General features: G+C 43.4%; 1 protein-coding gene across 1 annotated transcript in view; it reads right to left on the bottom strand.

Annotated features, from left to right (window-relative positions):
* The window catches only part of RYR3 (ryanodine receptor 3), a 550,597-nt gene that overhangs the window by 108,864 nt on the left and 424,486 nt on the right, over positions 1-17,247 (bottom strand). Inside the window, 5 exon segments of the mRNA XM_079909615.1 lie at positions 962-1,182; positions 3,572-3,741; positions 9,595-9,715; positions 12,359-12,467; positions 13,944-14,124. Coding sequence (XP_079765741.1) covers positions 962-1,182; positions 3,572-3,741; positions 9,595-9,715; positions 12,359-12,467; positions 13,944-14,124 — 802 coding nt within the window.

Consider the following 17,247-nt stretch of genomic DNA (forward strand, 5'->3'; position numbering starts at 1 on the left):
GCAAACAGTACTGTGCATGACACAGTTTGGTCCCTAAAGTAGTTGAAGCCTGTAGGCCTTAGATGATAGAAAGGTAGCAGATAGAGGTTAATTTTAATAAAGCATTTAAAATGGAAGGACCATTGTTACACTTGAAATATAAATGTGAGATTGCCTTTTAACTTGACGTCCTAAAAGGACGGACCAATTCCTTTTTTCTAGGCAGCCCTAGACCCTCACTGCGTAGTCATCTCTTGTGTGACTAGGAAACAACCCATTCAGCAAGAATCAGGACCAGACCCAGCTGGCCGCTAAAGGGGGCACCTGCTGGTCCTGACTCCAGGACAACCTGCAGCAGTGATTCTCAGTCTTGGCTACATCATGGCATCATCTGGGGAGCTTCACAAGCTAGAGGTCTGGCTCTTATCCCTAAAGGTTTTGATCTTTTGGGCCGAGGTGTGGCCTGGCATTGGGGTATTTATTTAGTAGCTCCCAGGTAATTCTAATACAGAGAGATGAGCCTCAAGGGAGAGGCGATCAGAAAGAACCTGTGGGATAAGTTAGACGTTTCAGATTAAAATATACATACATACATACATACATATATATATATATATATATACACATATATATATGAAATAGATAACCAACAAGGACCTACTGTACAGCACAGGGAACTATACTGAATATCTTATAATAAAATATAATGGAAAAGAATCTAAATAAAATATGTGTGTATATATATAATGTATAACTGAATCACTTTGCTGTACACAAAACTAACACAACATTGTAAATCAACTATATTTCAAAAAAAATTTAATAAAAAGAAAAATGAGCCTGTAGCAAGTAGGGGACCCAGCACATCCTTAGAGTCTGAGCATATCCTCAGACTAGATTCATCAGGTTTTGGGTTACACAATTCAGTGCAGCTGATGTGGACGCATACGCGGAAGTGAAGAACCTAAGACCGGGTACTTACTTGCAAATGGCCAGCAAACACTCCTCTATGGTGTCCCTCTGAGCTTTGGTGAGGGAACGGCCCTTGGAAAGCCTGTATATTGTCTGCAGTGTGGAGTCGATCAAAGAGGAATAGTGCTCTGTTCCAGCAAAGAGAGGGGCGCATCTTGTGAGAAGCGGGAGCACGGCAGAACATATGTACCTGTTCAGTGCCAGCACGGCCTCGGTGGTGCTTAGGGAGACCTAAAGAAAGAAGATTGAGACGCTGACTAGTCTCCTGGGAAAGACAGAGCCAGGCTTCCCCCTGTACTGAGCTCTCATCTAGCAGGGTGGGGAGGTGTACACATATGCGTGTTTCACAGTGACAGGCTGAACAACTTTCTACCTTGTCTAAAGAGACCCATTTCTCTTTTGCATCTTAAATGAAAAAGAATCAGTTTAAAAGAAACAATAAACAGAAGAAAAGCAAAGGCTAGCCAGCGCTAACTCATTCCAAATGGTCCACAAACATCTGTTCCCTTCAAAGAAGAAGCCTAAACGCTTATTAAAATCAGCTGATGACCAGTCTAACCCAACACCCTTGATATTTGCAAAGACCAACTGCCAGGCTACTGTATTACCATTCTGGTTTTCGCTCTCTGTTTCCACCGTATGGAGACTCACAAGCTGTCCTCTCGCGATTTTGAGATTAGTAAACGGTTACGAGCTGAGCAAGCTCTCAGACTCACTGGTTGTGTGACAATTTTACAGAGAGGAAGTGGAGCTCTGATCCCCATCACCTAATTTTTGAGCATTGTGAGCAATTTGCAATCTGATCATTGGCATGAGGGTGAGACATCACTGAAGGGAACCTAACTCTGCATGGGGAAAAAGTGTACAAGGAATAGAAATCAAGGGCCTTCTCTTAAACTCTGCTGTAATCCTCATTCACAATGTTATCTCTTGCTCATTTATACAGGTTAGATTTAAGGAAGGCCCACTTAGTGACACTAAATATAGCCAAAGCATGCTTAACTACCATCTTTGAAAAGTGCAGAACTGCCAAAGAAACCTTGAGGTCCACAGAGATGAAATATTATCCTTATTTCCTGTCATGATCACAGCCATCGTATCTGTAACACATTTCCTTTAACTTATGATCTGATAAACTGTTTTCTTTGAATGGCACATATTTCTGGGTGTTTCTATTAATTATCAAAAGTTTGCCTTCTAGGAGCTGCAGTAATCATATGGAAAGAAACAGCTAATCTTCCACATTTATCACTTTAAAAGACAGAGTTGTTAAAATGAGGAAGGAAGAGCTTTGATTCCGGTGGCTTAAGAGTTTTCAAAAGAGAATGCATGAAAATACGTGTGCTGAGGAACCGAATACAAACCTTCTTTTGTGGTAGGTGGTGTGTAGACAAGCATGTGATCTGAACACCAAATTCTAGAACAGTATTTGCTGTTTATTTGATCTATAAACAAGTTGAATGCTTTGATCAGGAAACTTGGGAATGTCCCACAAGTTAAAAATATTTTAATATTTTAAATCAAGGAATTTATAGGAAACCTCAAAAAAATCGCGTGGAAGCACTGTTTTAATTTTACAAAACAGCCATATGCTTCTAATGCCTTCGTGGATATACCATTTCTTATCTCCATGCCACAGGTAGGGACAGAGCTCCCATTCAGACTGGGGCTCATCCTGCTTTCCATTGCTGGGTGACCCCATCCGTTTCTGTGTAACTCGTTCAAGTGGAATCCACCCCAGTTAAGATATTGGTTAGCTGACCACCCATCACCAGAGCTCAAACCTCTATTGCTGTTGGACACCAGGTGAAGCCTTTGAGAAACTTTATGACTGATCAAGAAGATATGCCACTGGCTCTTTAAAAACAACCCTAAACTGGCCAAGGTTTGTTTGAAAACTTACTCTGATCTAATTGGTCTTTCCTCCTTGGACCCAGGACTCCTACTCTGCTTCATCCTGACTTGGGGCATCTGGCCTCCATGTGTTCTAACTCCTGGGGCCTCCTGTCTCGATGTCTCTTGATGTTGGATTACCCTACCTCACACTTGACTTCCAAACTTGGATTTGCACTTGGCCTCTTACATTGACCTTGTCATGCCGTGAGCTTCAGACTATCCTTCCTGATGGTCAGTGCACGTAACTTAAGGAGTGAGGGTATGAAGAGCATTTCCAGCCTATCTTGCTGCCAGCCATCCTTTTTCATAAGTGACAGAGCCATAGTTCTCATGTGAGGGAGATTTTGTCTCCCAGGGTACCTCTGGTGAATTGCTTTGTGGGGGGGTGTGCTACCAGGGGGCATGTAGTACCAGTAGAGGCCCAGGATGCTGCTAAACATTCTGCGATGCACAGGATGCTCCCCACCCCCACCTCAAAGAGTGCTGAGCTTGGGAAGCCTTGCCCTAGAGGGAGCTAGATTGAATATCTGAGGTCCAGTCTACCTACATATAAGTCTCTGGACTAATTAATTCACCTGCCATTTCTTGGTTCCTCTATTTTCTCACCCTTTAAAGCAAACTGTTAGTATGTAATCAGTGAGTAGATAGAAACTATTCACTTCTAATTCCAATGTTAATCATTTAAAATGATGGAAAAATAATTTTTCTTATTTTAACCACTTACTGTATCTAAGGAGGCAGAGGCTCTTAAGTCAGGTAAAAACCCGACTTCCAACAAGTGGAGCAGGAAAGTTTGATCCTTTATACCATAAACACGGTCCAAGAACAGCACCATGGGTGCCTTGTGGTCGGGGCAGAAGTTGGCCGCCATATCTGGTTCGCTGACTGATCCATCTGAAAGACACACAGAGAATGTCATTTCCCCTTTTCTAGCTCCACGGTCTCAGATGGAACACAGAGCTTGTCTGGCTATGGCTTGTTCTCCTGACAAGAAACAGGAATTTTAGAAATAATACAATGTTGTGCTACAGTCAGCTTATACTGGCTTGGAAGAACTGACTGTTAAAATTGCAGGAATTCTGTGAGCCAGTTATTAGATATATCCATTATTAAAAATTATGATTTGCAATTAAGTGTATTGTATTTTAAAAGGTAACAAGTCCTCAAAGATCACCACTTCCTAATTATTGTACTATAAACTATACTTGAGGTTATTTACATCTGTTGTATTTGTATGTTAGAAGCGCAGTACAACAGGGTGCTATGTGCATTCTCTGTCCAACTCCATGCTCAGCGGTGTCACATTGGGAGCTTGAAATTGGTGGGTAAATGCTAGGAATCAGGGCTTGATTTATTGCTTTGTTGAATGATGAAGAAAGTGAGGGAGAAAAATGTAAGGCAGATTAAATTGAAAAGTGTGTCATGCTTACAGCCATTGCAACATAAATAGCACAAAACCGAGGAAATATTCTTTCAGTATTTAGAAACTATTATTTGATTTGGGTGAAGTTTAGATCAGATCATCCAAGAAGTCTAACCTTATTTTAATAGAGCAGTTCAAAGATAAAGTGGGGGAAATATCATGAAGAAAATAAAAATTTCTTGACTTGGAGAACAAAAAGGATCTTGAAAGAGGATAAAAAAGAAAGTCTTCCTCCTACTGTTTTGTTAACACCAAAAACTAGGAAAGAGAGCCCCTAAATGATCAAGCTAAAGTCACAGCGTCTATAAATACTGTACTTCGTAAGGCACCCTGAGAGCCGCAAACATTTAGCGCTATCCAGTCCAGAACCTAAGGCAGCCCAGGCACCTGTGCAGGGCTCTGGGAGAGCAAGGAGAGAAGACACCTTCCAGATAGGAGGCTGCCTGCTTCTCCTCCCCTGAGCACCAGGGGGCGCTGTTTCCGAACATCGGAGGCTGAATTAATCTCTCAGACACGTGGTGTTCTGAAGAACAGTATTTTAACGGGATACTAATGAGTGCTTTGTGTTCAAAAGGTTTGGGAAACATTGAGCTCAACATTTATTTTCTTTATATTTTGTTTTCTCAGAGCCTTTATAATCTTAATGTGCTTCATGTAGTTATAAAATGTGATATATTCAAGAATGATGTCACCAAGATGGGGGGGTAGGAGACCCCAGCCTTGCCCCCCGCCCCCCAAAGATCACCAATTAAACACCTATCCATGAACCAAACCAGTTTGGGAGAGCTCAGGGATCCACTTAAGAAACTTCAACAGAATGGAACAAAATCTCAGAGTAAGTGCACAAAAAGGGAAGGAAGGGTAGCTTCATTTTGCCTGCATCGCAGTGGCAAGAGTGGAACTCCTCAGCTGGAAAGACTTCCTTTTGCCAGAAAGCGAGAGTGTGGTGGGAGATCGGCTTTCCCAGCCTTCTGGGGCACTGCGTGAAGGACTAGCTTTGGTTTCACCCCACCCAGAGACTGGCAAAGCTGAGGTGTCTAGAGATGGCTAGGAACAGGGAAGAAGGGCAGGGGCTACCAGTATCAGCCACACAGTAGGAGCCACTGTGGTTCCCGGTGACCTGCTTGCTGAGGACCCAGCAGCTTCTGCCACTGAAGAAACCAAAAGCCAGCACAGCTGCCACAAAATCCAGATTTCACCGGTTTTTGTCCCACAGGTTTTTGTGTTCACAGATGCCCAGTCACCTGACTCTCTCCCCAGTGCCTCTCCTGCACCAGCCAGAACCCAAAATCCGCACAGGCAGCCAGCCCCAGCCCTGTGGTTGTGAGAGTACAAGATGCCACCTAGACCCCTTCAGCTGAAGGGTGAGTCACTCCAGCTGTGCAGCTGCATGCTGCCAGCCCAGCTCTCATCACTGGCCTCCACTGCTGTGCACGCACCCAGGTGAGACCCTGCAGGCACGGGAGTGCACGCTGATAGCCAGGGTCTCTGCAGGTGCTAGTGTACCCACGGTTGGCTCTGGTCTTTGCTGTTGGTCCCTGCCATTGCCACTACGTGTGTGTCTGCAGTTGGCCTCTGCCACTACACAGTCACCTGCAGCTGGTCCCTGCAGCCAAGTGTATGTGTACCACTGGCTCTGGCCACCACTACTGCCTACCCTGGTCCCTAGTTACTAGAACCTAGAAGCACTGCTTAGGACCCCAACAGCCCTTGAAGCCACTGCGGACCCCAGGCAGCACTTGCCAAGGTCCATGCAGTTGTCAGTGTTGTTGACCCCAGTGGCCTGAGTCAGTAAGACATCATGCCCCCTCTGGACCTGAAGCTGCCGCACACCCCTGTACTTGGTGCCCTGTACCATTAGACCTTGGGTCACAGTACAATTTAATGAACCCCACCTGAAGGTGAAGCTCTTTCTTTGCCAAAGTCAGTCCATAAAGTCTGGAAGAGGTGACTGCTTCTTCAAAGGCACAGATACCTATGCGAGGCTACGGGAATCATGAAGAATAAGGGCAACATGACAGCACAAAAAGAACACGGTAACCTTCTAGTAACTGAACTCAAGGAAATGGAGATACATGAATTGCCTGTCAAAGAATTCAAAATAATTATTCTAAAGATGCTTAGAGTGCTACAAGAGAATCCAGATAAACAATTTAATATAGAGAAAACAATACAAGAATAAAATGGTAAGTTCAACAAAGAGATAGAACAGAACATTAAAAACATAAAAAAGAACAGAAAAGAGATACTGGGGCTGAAGAATACAATGACTGAATGGAAAAATTCAATAGAGAGCTTCAATAGCACACTGGACCAAGCAGAAGAATCTGTAAACTCAGAGACAGATAATTTGAAATTACCCAGTAAGCAGAACAGAAAGAAAAAAGAATGTATAGGAATGAAGGTCTTACAGGGCTTAAGGGACACCATTAAGAGAAACAATTCACATATCACTGGAGTCCCAGGAGAAGAGAGGAAGAAAGAGGCAGAAAGCTTATTTAAAGAAATAATGGCTGAGAACTTCCCAAACCTGGGGAGATACTTGGACATCCAAGTTCATAAAGCTGCTATGTCACCCCCAAATTTCAATCCCAAACCATCTTCTCTAAGACACAATGTAATAAAACTGTCTAAAGCCAGAGACAAAGAGAAAATTTTAAAATTAACAAGAGAAAAAAATTTCTTTCAATGCAAGGGAACCCCCATTAGACTATCAGTGGATTTCTCAGCCAAAACCTTGCAGACCAGGAAAGAATGGAATGATATATTCGGAATGCTGAAATAAGAAAACTGCCAACCAAGAATACTGTACCCAGCAAATTGTATTTCAGGAATGAAGGTGAGATAAATGCTTTCCCAAACAAATAAAAGTGGGGGGAATTCATCACCACTAGGTCTTACTTATAAGAAATGCTGAAAGGAGTTCTTCAAACTGAAATGAAAGGATACTAATTAATAACATGAAAATATATCACACACTGTTAAAGCTAAGTATATAGTCAGATCCAGAATACTCTAATACTGTAAGGAAGGAAATAAGACAGAGCAGAGCAGAAATAAATGAATTGAGAATGGAAAACAATAAAAATTATCAACAAAACTAATAGTTGACTTTTTGAAAAGATAAACAAAATTGACAAGCCTTTAACTAGACTTACCAAGAAAAAGAGAGAAGACTCAAATAAATAAGATTATAAATGAAAGAAGAGACATTACAACTGATAACACACAAACAGAAAGGATCAGAAGAGACTACTATGAACACTTATATGCCAACAAATTGGACAACGCAGAAGAAACTGAAAAATTCCGGAAACATAGAAGAAAACATAGTGGGTAAGCTCCTTGACAATGATTTTTCTGGATATGACACCAAAACCAAATATTGACAAGTGGGACTACATTAAATTAAAAAAACTTCCGTATAGCAAAAGAAACAATCAACAAAATGAGAAGACAACCTACAGAATATGAGAAAATATTTGCAAACCATATATCTAACAAGGAGTTAATATACAAAATATATAAGGAACTATAAAAACTCAACAGCAAAACCAAAAACAAATAATCTGATTTAAAATGGGCAAAGGACCCACATAGACATGTTTCCGAGACATGCAAATGACTAACAAGTACGTGAAAAGATGCTCAACATCACTAATCATCAGGGAAATGCAAATCAAAACCACAATGAGATATCACCTCACACCTGTTGAATGGTTATTATAAAAAACAAAAACAAAAAACCAAGGGATAACAAATGCTGGTGAGGATATGGAGAAAAGGGAATCTTTGTGCATTGTTGGTGGGAATATAAATTGGTGCAGCTAATATGGAAAACAGAGTTGAGGTTCCTCAAAAAAATTATAAATCCAACAACCAGATGATCCAGCAATCCCACTTCTGGATATATAGCCAAAGGAAATGGAATCACTATCTCAAAGAGATATCTGCATCCTTATGTTCACTGCAACATTACTCACAATAGCCAAGATATAGAAATAAAATAGTCTAATAGATAGATAAAGAAAATGTGGTATGTATACACATATATACAGACACACACAGAGGAATATTATTTAGCCACAAAAAGAAGGAAATCCTGCCATTTGCAACAACATGGATGGATCTTGAAGGTATAATGCTAAGTGAAGTAAGACAGAGAAAGACAAGTATTGTATAATCTCACTTATGTGTCAAATCTAAAGTAATTGAACTCATAGAGACAGAGAGTAGATTGATGGTTACCAGGTGTTGGGGGAAGTGAGAGAAATGGAAGATGTTGGCCAAAGGGTACAAACTTTCAGTTATAAGATGAATAAGTTTTGGGGATCTAATGTACAGCATGGTGACCATAGTTAACAATACTGTATTGTGAAAGTTACTATGAGAGTTACTATGTGAAAGTTACTATGAGAGTAGAACTTAAATGTTCTCACCGTAACAACAACATCAACAAATGGTAATTATGTGAGGTGAAGTATGCATGAACTAACCTTATTTTGGTAAACATTTTGTAATATCAAATCATAACATTGTACACCCTAAACTTATATAACATTATGTGTCAGTTATATCTCAATAAGGATGGAAAAAATGTGATATATTCCATAGGTTCCCCAAAGTGATTGACTGCAAACCCCTTGCTGACATGTACACCAATTAGTATCTTTTATAAAAATGTTCCTTGGAACACTAGTTTTGGGAAACTCTATAACAAAATCATACTATCTTTCCAATTCTTCCGTCTGCTAAGAGGAAACTGCCTGGGTAGCAGGTGGAGTGACATGGAGAACCTGTGTGCTTTTGGGAGAGTATAAGTTTTGCAAAGTTAATAAGGACTGATGCCCAATGTCACATGTAGCACAGGGGGAAAACTCTTTATGATCCATGGCTGTGAGGGACACAGTACTGTGGTGCAGGGGAGCCTGGGTCAGACCCTATCCTTTTGTTGCTCTGGCTGGCTGGACAAGCTGGGGGCACAGAGGCAAAGGAGAAGGAAGGTTTGGTGAGAGATCTCATTGGTTCCAGTCCATCAGCCTCCTTCCAGAGGGCTGGAGTTCAGAAGACTGAGGTCTGGACTAGCCGTACTGATAGGAAATGGGGTACGAGAGTCTCAACGCAGGGGAGCAGGGGAGACAGCAGCCGGCTGGAGCTGGGAGGAGAGGACCCCTCAACACCAGAAAAAGAGCAAGATACTTCGCCTGTGCAGCCTGCCCTGCAGTAGGAGGCTGGGAGGAGCCCTGCACTGCGGATGGAGTCCTGCTGTGAGCAGGTGGCCCTGGGGAGACTGGCAGAACTCAGCCTCCAGCAGCTTCCCTTACCTTTGTTCAGGGAGGGCAGTTTCAAGGGGATGCTGATGATTCCAACCAAGTCCTCGGTGGGGACCAGGGAGCGCAGGATGGACCTGATCCGGATGGCTTCCCCCTTTCCTGTCTGGATAAGCTGCAAGGCAGGTTTGGAGAGTAAGATAAATGAGGTTCCCACACTCCTGCTTCAGAAGCCTGGGGCAGTAAAATGGTTCTCCTTGTCGGGGGGATGGGGTGGGTACACGTCTATGTTTTCCTAATTGTTCTAGACATGTGTGACCACAGGGAAAAGAGGAGCTTTCTCCTGATTTTCTAGAAGAGCTGCTACTGAGGGAATGACTCTGGCCAAGGAGGGTTAGTGTGTTCCTTTGCTGCGACAGCAATGGTCATGCCATTTTGGCATCAAGTCTCAGCAGTGAAGGTGCAGCCTGTCCTCAGTGTGACTGCAACACCAGGAGCTCTCGGTGGCTATGACAGGAGTGGTGACAATGTGGCCACGATTCCAGACCCTGGAATTCTGCTAAATGTAGAAACGACTTAGGAATTTCTATTTCCTAAAAATTTGATTAATGCTGGGACTAGGGCAATAAAAGGGGTGTAGAGGATGTCAGAGAGAACGTGAACATCTCAAGGGAATTATCCGGGGACGGATAACCTGATCCTTATGGCCACAGGTGGGATGTGCAGGTGCACACTCTCTTGGATCTGGGGGCAGCAGGTGCGCTTCTGGGCACAGGCTCTTAGCCAGCAATGGAACTGTCATGAGCTCAGGATAGACTCTACCCAGGAGGGAGGTGGATGACATGCTGAGACATAATGCTTGAAGGACTGGAGACAGGAGAACACCTGTGTGTGACCCTAGCTGCCACCTCTCATTCCTGCGGGCAGAGGGGAGGCTGTCAGTGATGACGGCATCAGCCCTCCCCCTCACTAACAGAGGAGGGGCCAGGGGAGAAATGTCTGTGTGTGTGTGTGTGTGTGTGTGTGTGTGTGTGTGTGTGTAAGGTATTGAATCTGAGGGGCAGTAAGCAAGGAGGAAACGCCTTCCCAGTGGGGCTCTGATGACTTAGCTATCCCATGCGGCCTGTCTTCCCGAGACTAGGCAAACGGTGTAACCTGCTTTTTGAAGTGATTACAGGTGATCTGGGGAAATGACACCCTGCCCCAAGACTGTAGGACACCCCAGTATTTCCCTAGCCCCCTTTCAAGCTTCCTTTATTTGTATAAGGGCACAGGAATGGAAAGATGGGCCTATGTGGGTAAGGTACAGGTTCCACAGTGGGAACTAGAATAGCCTCACTTCGAAGATTTAGACTTTCTCCTCTCCACAGTACTTTTATCCTAGATTCTTCCATACTGGAATAGTTTCCCTAAACACTTGTAGATGGATTTGCAAACAGGCTACATCATTTATTAGATAAGACCATGACAAACTGGAAGAAAGGTAAGAGTGAATGCTTTAATGCAATGTCTTTCAAACTGTAGTCATGACCAATTAGTGGGCTGTAACCTCATTTAGTGGACTGTCACCAGCATTAAAAAGCATGAAATAAATTAGTATAGAATAGAAAATATTAGAGTGCATTATCCATAGTAAGGATAAACTTTGTTTCTGGAATATATGTATACTAGGTTGCAATGTAAATTGTACGTCTTACTATGATCAAAACAAATTTTTTTTTTTTTTTGGTCAGAAAGGAAGTTTGAAAGCCACTACTTTAATTGATTCTGTCTTTCATTAGCATTAAACAAATACAACATATCCACTGTTCTCTTGGCAGTGACCAAATATATAACCTCATCCATACCAGAAACCACTGTTTATGTCATCCCAATCTGCACTGCAAGTACTTTCAGGAGACGCTCTGACATAATCCAAAGGCAGTGAGCACTGCGGAGAGAGGCAGGCGCCGGAGCCCTGAATGAGCAAATCCAACAGTTCTTTTAAAGAGTTAACCAAGTATTTTTTTAAATATAAAAAGCTATCTTTTCTGTTTTCCTACAAGAAGTAATTATTTCCTCTCTCACTTATGATGTGAGTCTTTATGAGAAATAAGGCCAATCTCCTTCTCCACCCCCAGGCAGAGAGGGAAAAAGGAAGGTGAAAACATAACTTTTTTGCGGTTTGCGGGCCTCTCACTGTCGTGGCCTCTCTCGTTGTGGAGCACAGGCTCCGGACGCGCAGGCTCAGCGGCCATGGCTCACGGGCCCAGCCGCTCTGCGGCATGTGGGATCCTCCCAGACCGGGACACGAACCCGTGTCCCCTGCATTGGCAGGCAGACTCCCAACCACTGCACCACCAGGAAAGCCCTAGAAACAATTTTTTTAGTATGTCTGTAAAGCTTACCTCTGGGAAATAAGCAAACATGAACTGTGACTACCTTCCTGATGCCTGACACCATGGTTGTCAAGAAAGGATTTTCCATGTGGAGTGTCCTGATAGACACAATCAAGAAATCAAGTTGGTCACATTTTGACCAAGTCGAGGCATAGGAAAACATAGTTTTGGGAGGCTTTTGAAACAGAACATGTATCAGATATGCCCTATTAGTGTCACAGAGAAATCACACAACGCAGAGATCTTCCCAGGAGTCATTCCCTGGAAAACTGTAGAATCAGGTACGAGAGATGGAAACTACTTCTGATATTGGCTAAAAGGAACAGAGAGAAAGGCATGTTCACAAATGTCAGAGTCGGAAGAAGAAATGACATTCATGAAATCTACAGTGTTCCTGGTTCAAGCCCCTCAAATCCGCTCTCTGGGAACTCATCACTTACGTGCATTTCAGGAGCACAGCGGCCCAGCAGATCTATAAGAGCCGAATAAAATGACATAATTGCATTGCCCATGTGCACAACCTCTTCTTCATCTTCATGGTCCTCCGTGCTGCTGAGAGAGAACCAACACAAGGTGTAGGCAGCCTGGCAGGTGGGGCCCTGTTTTAGACACGATATGGAAACACTTTCTCTGCTCACCCTGGGCATCACGCATCCTTTCCGTTGGGCTCCTTCTCTCCCTCTAGCTGTCAATGAGATGGTTTAACTCACCAGGCTCAAGGGACCCAAATATTTGTTCATGACATTCCTAGGGTCCCATGAACTTTACTGACATGAATGCATCATGCAGACCACACATACTCATGGAGCTGCACTGGGACCCCCAAAGCTCCTACCAACCATTCCTTCCCTTTTCCTTCCTTAATAGACATGGGAAGCACATTGGACAAGAAGTCAGAAGGGTCAAGTCCAGGTCCTGGCCCTGTTGCTAACAAGCTATTTGACTCTGGGCCTCAGTTTTTCTCATTTTACATGAGAAATTTAGGACAGTTTATGTTCGGGATTCTATCTAACTCTACCAGATCACCTACCAGAACTAATAACCACCTCCGCCACCCCCCCCCCCAAAAAAGGAGCCACTGGCTGCAAAGTTACCTCTGCTGAGTTATATCCCATCTCTAGATTCTGGGGTCTAATCTAGAGGCTGCAATAAAAGGGAAATGTTCACAAGACATAATGAAAGGAAGGTCACAAGGCAATCTGATAACGTACTAACTATGTCTTTAACCATTAAATACCAAGATTTTTTTTTTGCGGTACGTGGGCCTCTCACTGTTGCGGCCTCTCCCGTTGCAGAGCACAGGCTCCGGACGCGCAGGCTCAGTGGCCATGGCTCACGGGCCCAGCCGCTCCGCGGCATGTGGGATCTTCAATATTACATTAACATGCCACTCCGCGGCATGCGGAATCTTCCCGGACCGGAGCACGAACCCGTGTCCCCTGCATCGGCAGGCGGACTCTCAACCACTGCGCCACCAGGGAAGCCCTAAATACCAAGATTTTTACTGCTGTGGTTTTTCACATTCTGCAGCTTTCTTTTTACCTAAGGAATCAAATCGAACACTTTCGGAAGAGGGAGTGCAGGGTACTCCCTCTTCTTAAAAGTGAGGTATGAGATGGGACACCAAGGTTCAAAATATTGAAGGGAACGGGCTGGGGTTAGACAGTGACTGGAACCCTGTTGGTCCAGGCCTCTTAGCCTGGATACAGCTTCCTCCCATGGGGATGCCATAGGGAGGCGCAGCGAGGGCTGAAAGAGCTTGCTGACTCCTCCATTTGCCAACTGGCCTGAGTGGAGTAGGAGAAATGCAAAGGGATGAAGATGATACTGATCACTAGGCTTACTGGGAGTCAAGATAACAGCAAGCTTGACACAGTGACCTAAAATGTGTGAGCCACAACTGCAGAGCACCTGTGCTTTCTCTGCCAGGGGGAGGTTATGGACGTTTGCTTTACCGTGCGTGTACTGAGAATATTTCAGAGCTCGACAACCATACTGGGGTGAGAAGGCAATTCATTCACTTACACTTCTCTCTTGTACCCCTGCGAGGGGAGGTCGAGGGCTGGGTTCTCAGAGATCTTAATGGCGCCTTGCATGGCTGCCAACAGACCATTTCCTCCTTCACCCCGCAGGGCCGGGCCGAAGCACTCGGGGCGTCTAATGAGCAGCTTGACCACGACGCTGGCGTTTTCTTCCACACTTTCACCTAAGGGAAAGAAGCATTATTACCATCGCATTGGAGAGAACAACCCCGGAATTGATTTCTTTTTGGCCACGCCAGGTGGCTTGGTTCCCAGACCAGGGATTGAACCCATGTCCTCAGCAGTGACAGTGCAGAGTCCTAACCACTGGACCACAAGGGAATTCCCCCAGATTTGATTTCTAATTGACGAGGCTGGGAGGACAGTATTTGATTGATCTTGTCACATACTCTTAAGATTAGGAGGTAATACTGATGCAGAGAGAGGGGAGCTTTGATAAATTACATCAGACTCTATTTATTTGAAGTATTACGATTAACTGATATAGAATAGTCTTACTTCTCAGTTCAGGATTTTGTGCTATTCACATTATTTCGCTATATTTAGGTCCTCAGAGGGCAAGAAATACACTACTGAGTCTGCCATGGATTACTGATTAATTCACAAGTGACTTTACCTCTTTATTAACTCCCTGAGGGGTGCTTAATAGGTATTTCCTTCCTTCCTTTGAGAGGAGGTAAGATGGTAACTCAATCGGGTGTGCCTCAATTAACACCCCGAGAAGTGACATGCTAGCTCCTGAGCTGTCTTCTCTCAGAGTTGAATACATACCCTAGAACAACCAGGTCTGTGGGGATGAACCTCAGGGCATTTCTGAAATCATTTATCCAGGTGAGAATCTACTTGGTAAAGTTATCTTGGTTACTCTTAGACTAGCTCTGTGGGGAGCTAAAGGTTGGACAATTGTATTTTGCTGGTATTTTTCTTTGGAAGAACCATAGACAACTATAGACAGGGTATCATTTCCCAAAGAAATAATTAAGCAGTGAACTATGACATGTAGAGAGGGATAGCCAATGCTTCTCAGAGACAATATTTTAATCAAAAGTAGTTTTACAGCTTGTTCAAACAATTTCATGAAACACACTTTCTGTCTCAGTGTCTCAGATGACAACTTAATTTGTTTCTAAGAACTTATCCCTGGGCTAATAAGAAGTCTCAAAGACAAGACTTTTTGATGTTGTATATTGGATGAAGCCTAAAGAAAAACTTTTAAATAAGATCATCAGATATTATTAGAGGATTGAGCTCTATAATAGATAGCATCTTGATATGCTGTTGTAATATTAATTATTTATTCTTGCATTAAAATTTTCCTCCAATCTTAGCAGGTTAAGGCAGTAACTATTATTTCACAGTTTCTGTAGTCAGGAATTCGGGAGTGACTAAGTGAGGTGGTCCTGGCTTGGGATCTCCTATGAGGTTGCAGTAAAAATGTCAGCCAGTGCTGCAGTCTCCTGAAGGCGTGACTGGACGTGGAGTATCAGCTTCCACGCTCACTCACATGGCTGTTGGCAGGAGGCCTCCGTTCCTCACCATGTGACCTCTCCACAGGGCTCCTTGAGTGTTCTCATGACATGCCAGCTGGCTTCCCACAGAGCAAAGGATCCAAGAGAGAGGGTAAGGCAGAAGCTGCAATACCTTTTACAACTTTGTCACATACTGTCACTTCTGCCATATCCTATTCATGAGAAGTGATTCACTGAGTCCAGCTCACACTCAAAGGGAGAAGAAGGGCTTCCCTGGTGGCGCAGTGGTTGAGAGTTCGCCTGCCGATGCAGGGGACACGGGTTCGTGCCCCGGTCCGGGAAGATCCCACATGCCGCAGAGCGGCTGGGCCCGTGAGCCGGGGTCGCTGAGCCTGCGCTTCCGGAGCCTGTGCTCCACAACGGGAGAGGCCACAACAGTGAGAGGCCCGCGTACCGGAAAAAAAAATAAAAAAAATAAAAAAGGGAGAAGAAGCAGGTTCCATCTTTTGGAAAAAGGAGCATGGAAGAATTTATAGATATATTTTAAAAGTATCACAGGAGTTTAAGTTCTGTTTGATGAAAAATTTTATGAATCAACTTAGAGTAGAGCATTCGAATGGGAACCCATAAAATCTGGCTTCTCTTCCAGATTTTTAGCAAATCCCTGTGTGAGTATGTACACTGCACAGTCTCACTGGGTCTCATTTGCCCTGTTGAGATGTTTGTGCCTCTTCTAGTTTTAGAGTGAGTCTATTAGTTTAACCTATATGCAGAGATTTCTTCCACCATGTCCACAGCATCAGAAGGGCTGAGCTTGCTGTTCAGATATTTGAAGCTAACTTGTGCCCACACAAACTCACAAGTGAACACACTGCTGTGTCTCACAGCCCTGGAGGGTCTACCTGTAGTCCTGGTCAAGAGCTTGGCCTGCTGACGTCCTCTTTTATCACCTGACCTTCTACAGCACAGGGAAAATTCAGGATTGTAAGTATATACCTCTGTAAGTTTTAGAACTGTGTAACTAGATTCAGAATATTTCATTAAACTGAATTTATACAGCCCATCAGCATGCATTCACTATTTTATAGCTCAATCCTTCAAGAAGAGACTGAAATTTTTATAAAGAAGCTTTTCTTCGGGTTTCATCTAATATAACATCAAAAGAGAATTTGTTTTTAATTAAACCAGAATCCATGTGAAGAAAATTCTCAGGAGGTGCTATAAAGGGAAAATAATCACAATAATGGTATGGTGGAATGAATCAGGGCAGGAAAGGAACCCAAGGACAAGGTTGAGTGATACCGTACAGTTTACAGAAGAGCTCAGATAAAGAGGTGATGCTAAGTCTTAAGGACATATTTTCCTATGAGGTGAACCTGGCATTGATACATGATAGAGTTTAATCACAGAGGGAAACTTAAAGAAAAGCACCATGATCATCAGCATACTTGAAAGCAAATATTCTTAGTTACAGACATAACTCACAGCTGGCTACTTTCAAATGTTGTTCGCCCACAAAACTTACCAGGTAGCACACTCTCAGTTGTCATTTTCTATGACAAGAATAATGAAGCTAAAACTTTGAAATTGTAAGTGTCAAAAAATGGAGAAAAAACCCAACCCTGTTAGTCAAGCTTATTTAAACACTGTGCTCTGATTCTTTCAGTTCTCAGAATGGAAAGACTTGTGGGTCAGCCCTTGTCTTTACCAGCACACTGAAATTAACTTAGCTCCTTCCGAAGCCATCAGCATCATGGAATTTGACGGAACGTGGACCACAATGTCCAAAAGAATTTGAAAAATTAGGCTATGAGTTCT

The sequence above is a fragment of the Stenella coeruleoalba genome, assembly GCF_951394435.1.
Source record: "Stenella coeruleoalba genome assembly, chromosome: 2".
Lineage (NCBI taxonomy): Eukaryota > Metazoa > Chordata > Mammalia > Artiodactyla > Delphinidae > Stenella > Stenella coeruleoalba.